Below are 9,989 nucleotides of genomic sequence, written 5' to 3'. Positions count from 1 at the left end.
CAAAAGATACGACAAATATGCACTTGTGCATATAAGCGTGTATACCCGCACACAGACTGCGAGAGAATATGAGTGGAAGAAGGAAACGTTTGCGTTGGCGGACGGGCTCGTGTGTGTGTGTGTGTGTGTGTGTATGTGTATGAATGTATGATAAATTATAAGATATAATCTTATAAGATGAAGATGCTCATTGACGAATGTACTGCTCACTGTTTTAGAAGAAACAAATTTCTAGCTCATACGTGGATTATATATATATATATATATATAAGTGTGGAGGTCGCAATGGCCCAGTGGTTAGGGCAGCGGACTCGCGGTCGTAGGATCGTGGTTTCGATTCCCAGACCGGGCGTTGTGAGTGTTTATTGAGCGAAAACACCTTAAAAGTTCCACGAGGCTCCGGCAGGGGTTGGTGATCCCTGCTGTACTCTTTCATCACTCTTTCACTCTTTCTTCTGCTGGCCTGCTCGCTTAGCCAGCGGGGTGGCGTCAATCGAAGGTTAAAACAATGCGAACGCATTGAGACCAGCGATGTGTATCAGCATCAGATGCTGATACACATCGCTGGTCTCAATGCGTTCGCATTGTTTTAACCTTCGATTGACGCCACCCCCCGCTGGCTAAGCGAGCAGATTATTGCCTTGGCAAGATTGGGTATGCTCGTGTAAATTCTGTTCCGACTTGAGCTATTTCTTGCTGAAGAATCCGAGGGCTTATGGAAGATTGGCTTGATTTAATTTAATCAGGTTAGTTTACCATTAAACAGCGGATAAAATCGGTATACCGTACAAGAAATACAGGGTAAATGTTTTTTTAATTTTCTCTGTTTACGGAATTAATCTTTATTTGCGGTAGAAGCTTTGGCTGTTATTTCTAGTGGGTGAATGGCCTATTATGGCCGTTCCTTAATTGTTAAATATATAATATAATTAATAAATCTTAGGGTAGCAAAAACAATTTTTGAATAATTCCCTGCTACCAGTGGTCTAGCGAGAAGGAAAAATTAGTCAATAAACTATATATTATTCATAGAAAAATACTTAAGAGCTGACCATAATAGGACATCTGACTCACTAGAAAGAGCAGTTAAACTTCAAACCACTAATTCTGAAAGGGAATGAGAAATACAAACGTTTACCTTTTCTTTCCTGAACTATGCATAGTTTCGGCAATCTTTTTTGTATATATATATATATATATGTATGTATGTATGTATATATACATATAAGAAAGGGTAAAATTAATTAATTAATTAATAATTAATAATTTTACAAAGTAGTTCGTTATGTTAAAAGAACCATTATCGGTAAACTTATACAAAAAATTCTATAATTATGAGTATAATTATAATTAGAGTTCAGTAAAATTTACTTCACCACATATCGAAATTTAGAAATAGCAATGAAATAGTAGTTTAACTGCTATTTTTCTAATTTCGGTATGTGGTGAAGTAAATTTTACTGAACCCTAATTATAATTATACCCATAATTATAGAATTTATATAAATATATATATATATATATATATTATATATATATATACGGGTGTATGTGATTGTGTATAGAAGAATATATTAATAAAAGGAATTCCAGCCTTCTCTGATTTTCACGTTTTATTTACAATCTTATAATGATATATTATAAGATAATATATTATAATAGAATAAAATAAAAGAATAGAACGTTAAATGTTCATTCTGATTGAACTAGTACTTTCATGATTAAATTATGCAATCTTCAGGTTCATGTACTAGTGGTGACAGTCATGCTTCACAATTTTTGATCTGTGCACAGATTTAACCATCTCGCTACAGTCAAAAATTGTGAAGCATGACTGTCACCACTACTACATGAACCTGAAGATTGCATAATTTAATGCATGAAAGTACTAGTTCAATCAGAATGATCATTTAACATTCTATTATTTTATTTTATTTTATTATATATATTATTTTTATTTATATATATCTTATAAGTTTGGAATTCCTTTATTAATATATATATATATATATATATATATCTATATATATATATATATATATATATATATATATATATATATATTATATATATATATATATATATATAGGTACGGTGTATTCTGTTAAGAACGTAGAAGGGTACAGTATAAAGCTCGTCCACCTTCAGATTTACCCTGGGCTATCCAGTAGTAGTATTTTTTTACATGGATTAAAAACAAATTCGAAAAAAGTTAAAAATTAAGAAATTGGGGTGAGTGAAATAAAAATTTTGAAAACGTGATTTTGGAGGCAAAATCTGTTGTGTGCAAACATATATATGAAAAAAAAAATGGAGTCAAGAACACGGAATACGATTGAACAGCTATTTTCTAATCACTACAATTGTTTCCACGGAAAGTAGTTATTAGCATTCCTAGAGAACTACGTTGCGTTGAAACAACTGTAGTGAGTCAAAAAGAAATGTCCAGCCTTCTTGTTCACTCCAATGTTTTCAATTATATATATATTATATACATATGTAGCTGTGATACCAGTGCCGGTGGTACGTAAGCGACCATCCGAACGTGGTCGTTGACAGCGCCGCCCCGACGGGCTACGTAAAAAGCACCATCCGATCGTGGCCCTTGCCAGCCTCGCCTAGCCCCCGTGCCGGTGGCACGCAAAAAGCACCATCTGATCGTGGCCGTTTGCCAGCCTCCCCTGGCACCTGTGCCGGTGGTATGTAAAAAAGCACCTACTACACTCACGGAGTGGTTGGCGTTAGGAAGGGCATCCAGCCGTAGAAACATTGCCAGATCAGACTGGGCCTGGTGCAGCCTTCTGGCTTCCCAGACCCCAGTTGAACCGTCCAACCCATGCTAGCATGGAAAGCGGACGCTAAATGATGAAGATGATGATGATGATATATATTATATATATATATATATATATATATATATATATGAAGTTAATCCAAACAAGAAAACACAGAAAAAAAGAGAGAAAAAAAAGGGAAAGAAAACACAGCAACGCGAGGACGTGGAACAATTAAAGTATTATTGACGCTCAGGAAAGAAGGGACGGAGGGTTTAACGTTTCGAGCGGAGCTCTTCGTCGGAAACAAGGAGAAGGAAAGATCCCAAGAAGGGAAGACAGAGGAAAAAATATTTTTGCTGGTGGTGCTCAAGAGATCACATGTTGATATATATATATATATTTAACAATTAAGGATAACTTCTTAATAAGGAATCTTAACAAGAAATTATCAGGTAGTTAGTGTGAAATCACAGGTGATACAGAACTAAATTCATTTTTTAAATGTCTTGCTTTGAAGAACTGCATTAAGTATGATTAGTGTAATTTCGGTAGTAATGACTTTGTCCCTCTTAGTGTGAGGCATTTATGTGTAATAATGCCCTCTATACAATATAAATATATATATACATATATATATATATATATATATATATATATGTATATATATATATATATATATATATATATATATATATATATATATAGTAGTTGGACAGATTTCGAAATGAAGACTTCATGTTTTGAGCTGCAAACGATATTCCCTCAAATTCCCGTTTCATTTTGCTCATTTTCTAGTCAATTCCATTACCGTTTATCTGTTCTTAATGTTTTCATGCATTTCAAACTGGCCAAGAAGTACAAGCATACTTTCATATTTACTTTCTTGTTCCAATTCGATTCTCTTTCTCGAAATATTTCTTCACAATATTATCGTTAAAAAGTCTGCAGTTTTCTTTTTTCGAACATGCAACAAAAATAGTTTCCTTTTCTCATTTCACAAATACCGATGAAATAATTTAGGTTCGGTTGATAAATTCTTGGCTTCCATTCTTCGGTTTTGTGCGCTACTGGAGCACACATCGCGGTGTACATAAACGTTTTAAATTTTTAATCAACTTCCTAATATTTCCATTTCGTTGAAAGGTCGCGTGGTGGCAGAATCGTTAGCAATCGGAGACCAAATGGAAATTTATCATTGTTACAATACGTCATTACGTTCAGAGTTCAAATTCTCCCAGGGTCGATTTTTCTTTTTATCTTTTCGGGGTTGATAAAATACCAATCGAATAATGTGACGATGTAATCGACATACCCCACCTCCCTAATTAACTGTGCTAAAGTTTGATGGCAATATTCCTGTCAAGGTCTTCATGTTCCATCTTTGTCATTTTAATGACGACAGCACTGTAGCAGTAACACTGCAGGAATTCATGTGTTGGTTGTTGTAATTAAAATTCTGGAATGTAGATTGCGTTTGAACAGTATGTTTAGCTGTATCCAATAGGTGAACGTTTAGAATTTTATATACTTTTAGTATATTTGAATATTTATAACAGTTGCCTTCAGGACCCATCGTGTTTTCAACAGATAATAGCAGAAACCCTATTATTACACCCACTTAATCGTTTCTCAAACTAAATGTAGTACATTGGGGATCCTAAATTCTATTCCAGTTTTGTCGAAGTAGTCTTCGGATTTTACAATATAGACTTAAAATCATTTATCAATATAAAGGCGGTTAAATTTTGGAGCATTGTTTTTCAAATTATTATCAGATCCTTTCTTCACGTAATATCATTGCCAATGGCATCAAGGATAAGAGAAATGGAGAGAGAAAATGCAATCTACTTAGAAACTGTACCGTTTACTATAGATCGATCTCAGATATATACTTGCGTCAAATACAATTACCTCACAATGTAACAACCCTGGAGGCAAGAAAGTTGACAATTTTGGTAATGCCAAATTTTGGCAAACACTTCAGAAGTACCATTTACTCCACTCCTAAAATTACTGACTTTGTGCCAATTCTTCATATTGATACAAAACTGTTTTTATTATGACTGCACATAAAATCAAACATGGCTACTAAATAGTCTCTCGCTAGTTTCAGTCATTAGACTGCAGCCATGCTGGGGCACCATCTTGGAGAATTCTAGTTGAAGAAAGAAAGCCCGTGACTTATTTCTTTTTTAGCCTAGTATTTATTACGAATTACATTCGAACCTTTTACCGAACCCAGAAAAAAATTACGGAAAATAAATTCCCTAGCATCATTTGTCAATCAGTAGTGGGGTGGGGACAAATACAGGCAAGTAACCTAAATACACACATACGTAGACACGCACGCACAAACATACTTATAGATATATAAATATATATTTCTTTACTGCCCACAAGGGGCTAAACATAGAGGGGACAAACAAGGACAGACAACATTGGTATTAAGTCGATTACATCGACCCCAGTGCGTAACTGGTACTTAATTTATCGACCCCGCAAGGATGAAAGGCAAAGTCGACCTCAGCGGAATTTGAACTCAGAACGTAACGACAGACAAAATACCTATTTCTATTTCTTTATTACCCACAAGGGGCTAAACATAGAGGGGACAAACAAGGACAGACATTGGTATTAAGTCGATTACATCGACCCCAGTGCGTAACTGGTACTTAATTTATCGACCCCGATAGGATGAAAGGCAAATTCGACCTCGGCGGAATTTGAAATCAGAACATAACGACAGACGAAATACCTATTTCTTTACTACCCACAAGGGGCTAAACATAGAGGGGACAAACAAGGACAGGCGTAGGTATTAAGGCTCGTAATTTCGATGTAGGGAGTAAGTTGATTACATCGAGCCCAGTGCTCAGATGGTACTTACCTTTATCGACCGCGAAAGGATGAGAGCCACAGTCAACTCAGAACTGGAGTGCGAAAAGACGTTCAAAATACATATTTCTTTACTACCCACAAGGGGCAAACACAGAGAGGACAAACGGATTAAGTCGATTATATCGACCCAGTGCATAACTGGTACTTAATTTATCGACCCCGAAAAGATGAAAGGCAAAGTCGACCTTGACGGAATTTGAACTCAGAACGTAACGACAGACAAAATACCGATAAGCATTTCACCCGGCGCGCTAACATTTCTGCCAGGTCGCCGCCTTATAGATATATAAATATATGAGGCTACGGTAAAAGCCGAAACTGACCGATGAGTAAAGGGAATTCTGGAACGATTACGGTCTCTACCAGCATATATGTATACAATATGTTTTTTGTAGAACATTGGAGCACTTTAACTCTTATTTCTAGCAATGTAGGTGTTCTAACACACTTAATCATATTTAATGCTAATTATATTTTATCTTCTTGATAAAACATTACACACCGCTTTCTATATGAACTATTTGTATACAGATTAGCCATTCGCTAAATCATTCATAGATATCTATGGCGAATACATATATACTGACGGTGAATTTCATTCGCAATCAAATGAGTCGAACCATACCTTCAAAGGAGACTACGGTAAAAGCTGAAAGTGAACGCTCAGTATAGGGAATTCTCCACGGTACATTCGGGCGATTACGGTTTCTTATTTCTTTATTTCACACAAGGGGCTAAAGATAGTGGGGATAAACAAGGACAAACAAAGGGATTAAATAGACTACATCGACCCCAGTGCGTAACTGGTACTTAATTTATCGACATCGAAAGGATGAAAGGCAAAGTTGACCTCGGCGGAATTTGAATCCAGAACGTAACGGCAGACGAAATATCTATTTCTTTACTAACCACAAAGACCTAAACATAGAGAGGACAAACAAGGACAGACAAACGGATTAAGTTGATTACACCAACCCCAGTGCGTAACGTGCTTATTTAATCGACCCCAAAAGGATGAAAGGCAAAGTCGACCTCGGCGGAATTTGAACTCAGAACGTAACAGCAGACGAAATACGGCTATGCATTTCGCCACGCGTGCTAACGATTCTGCCAGCTCGCTGCCTTCGGGCGATTACGGCTTCTGTCAGTATATGTGTATATAATTATGTGCTTTGACTACAGCATTGGATCAGCTTAGCTCTTATTTCTAGCAATTTAGGTGTTCTAACGCACTTAATCATATTTAATGACAATTATAGTTTTCCTTTGTGGTAACATATTGCAAACCACTGTTTATATCAATTATTTATAAATGTGTTTGTTTCTTTGTGTGTGTGTTTGTGAGGGGGTTATCGTGCGTAAACATTATTTACAAATTGACATCTCATTTCGTAAAGTAAAAGAACGTTTGAAAATTTATAAGAAATAATTTCGAAAGGGATTTTCAAGTGAAAATCACTTTTGACGTATGTCTTTCTTTTTAATAGCAATCGGCTTATTTTACACACAGCTATCTTCATATATTTAATATGCCACATTATGCTCTTGAGTGATAAAAGCAGAGGTCTAAAATAATAATGTTTAATATCTATATTATATACATCTTATCTATCTGTATTTTTATATACAAGCATAAATACTTTTGACAAACTGCTAAGGTACGGGGACGTGAACACACCAACATCGGTTGTCAAGCAATGGTAGTGGTGGGGGACAAACAGACACACAAACACAAACACACACACACATAAACGCACATATATATATATATATATATATATATATATATATATATATACGACGGCCTTCTTTCAATTTCTGTCTACCAAATCCACTCACAAGGATTTGGTCGACCCGAGGCTACAGTAGAAGACACTTGCCCAAGGTGCTACGCAGTGAGATTGAACCCGGAACCATGAGGTTGCTAAGCAAGCTACTTACCACAGAGCCACTCCTGCGCCTAGAAACTTTTTACGAGATCTCTTATAATTTCTGGAAGAGATTTGAAACCACCACCTATATGCTGCTTTACTACTTGTCAACACATATGCCTACTGGGCCACATTTTACGAATATCATTTTATCTAACATTTCGGTTCCAACGTGTATTTACAGTCTATACTTTTTGTTATCAGTTTACTGATAATTTTAGTTTTTCGTAATCCCATAACTTATTTACAGCATATAGTGTTTGTTATCAGTCTACTGATAGTTTTAGTCAACTGTTCTGTCATAAATTATTAAACGGTATATAGTGTTAGCCATTCACTGATACTCTTTCTTCTGCTATGGAGAAGGAAACAGAGAAACGGCGACTGTTAGAGAGAGAGGAAGAGAGAGGAAGAGAGAGAGAGAGAGACAAAGGCGAAGAACAACCAGTCTCACTTGGGAAGGCCTGGACGCAAGAAGATTAAAAAGTAGATTAAAAATATATTATCAAATCAATCACAATAAACGAGACGAGAGACAAGAGCACAATATGTAAGATGACAGACTCGAAGATGTAAAGGAGAACCTCATTGCACAAAGGAGAGATTATTTACATTATTTACATAGGACGGTTATGTGTCCGCATCTTGTTTGTTGTTACCACAACGTTTCGGCTGATTTACTCTCCAGCCTTCATCAGGTGTCCTGGGTTCTCATTCCTAAGGTATTTTTTTGCTGATGTTATTATTGATATCTTTATTTATTCAAGGTACTGCTTTGGAAATGAACTCGGAATTTTGGGTTTAATAGCCTGCGCTCCTAACCATTACGCTATATATCCGTGGGTAATTATAGAGTGAATTTTAAGGCTTAAAAACCCAATATTTTGTATCCTTCATTAATTCCGCTTCTCATATCTGCACTCGGTCTGCTTAGGAGGTTGTTGTATCCTAGCATATGTGCTGCTTCTTTTAGTTTTCGTATTTTCCAGTGGTATTCTTTATCTATTATTTTAACTTCGTCCCACATGGGAGGGGCTCACCGTTTTTCTATACATGATCAGCTATACTCGATTTTTCAACATCCCCTCGTGTCATAGTTTTACGATGTTCTACCATTATTTTGAGTGGACGGCATGTTTCAAAGAAAACACAAGGTCATCCAGCTCTGCTCTATCTTTCGCATCCATGGGTGCTCACATTGATGACGCACAAGGACGGGGTGCATTCTGCTTCAGAGTGCACGGCCAAGTTTATCACAGGGCTTCGCACATGCATCCTGGCATCCGGTTGAGGGCCAACAGAGACAATTTGCGCAACAGTATGTTGTTGACAGTGTTAAAGCCACCACAGTGTTGGCTCAGAGTGCAGCAAATGAAAGATGTATATCTGAAGTGATGCACATATTGGGTCAGATTATCAGAGAGAACACTGTCTATGCTGCATCTTATAGAACATTACGAGAAGTAGAACTGCATGCGGAACAGCATGCCCCACAGGAAGAGAGACCTATGTTTGTTGTGAATTTAGTCCTCAACACGGATCTCACTGCTGATAGGCGGAAATATAATTTACCAACAGATAATAAAAAAGCTATGGTCTTCAGCAATACGGATGGCGAGCCATCCTTCCACAGAGATTTCAAGGTTCACCCAAGAAACAATGAAGTCCCTATGATCAGTCTGAACATTCTTAGTCCCAATCTCAACCCAATGACATATGTACTGTACTTTCCATATGGAGAGCCAGGCTAGCAACCATATATGGTTCGTAACAAAAATTGAGCAAACTCAAGGCAAAGTGTTTCAATGCTCCAGCATTCGATATTCAGAGACATATTCATATTGCTAAGGAATCTGAACCCAATTAGATGTTTACTGAATAGGACCCGGATCTTAGCGCTGTCCATCGAGGATTTTTTTCATTCATGGAAAATATATATAGAAGTGAGAATGTTGAGGAGGCCTTTATTCCACCCATCAGCTTCCGTCCAAGTAAAACCACCCTTTCCTTTTAGTATAAGTAGACGACAGTTTTCTGTTATCCCAGCATTTGCAATGACTATTAGCAAATCAGAAGGTCAGAGCTTCACTTATTTTTCCATCATACTACCGTCATCCGTATTAAAATGTTGGTAAAGAACCATCCAAAACAAGTCGAACTCATTGGTGGTAAGGTTTTCGCTAGAAACGTTGCGTTGAAACAGTTATTAAGATAAAGGTTAATTTTAATTTTGTTTTTCGTATAATTTACATGCTCTCATTTCTGACGGCACCGATACACGAGTATATAATATATATATATATATAATATATATATATATATATATATATATATGTGTGTGTGTGTGGTGTGTGGAGAGAGAGAGAGAGAGACAGACAGAGAG

General features: G+C 36.5%; 1 protein-coding gene across 1 annotated transcript; it reads left to right on the top strand.

Moving 5' to 3' along the window:
• The first annotated feature begins 9,000 nt into the window (after window positions 1–9,000).
• LOC115221600 lies at window positions 9,001–9,357 on the top strand. The gene has a single exon (XM_029791800.1). It carries the CDS (start codon window positions 9,001–9,003, stop codon window positions 9,355–9,357), a length of 357 nt encoding a protein of 118 aa, XP_029647660.1.
• Window positions 9,358–9,989: the final 632 nt, after the last annotated feature.

This window comes from Octopus sinensis, linkage group LG18 (genome assembly GCF_006345805.1).
Source record: "Octopus sinensis linkage group LG18, ASM634580v1, whole genome shotgun sequence".
NCBI classification, from domain to species: domain Eukaryota; kingdom Metazoa; phylum Mollusca; class Cephalopoda; order Octopoda; family Octopodidae; genus Octopus; species Octopus sinensis.
Note: the sequence above shows the minus strand (reverse complement) of the source record. Positions and strands in the feature narration are given on the sequence as shown.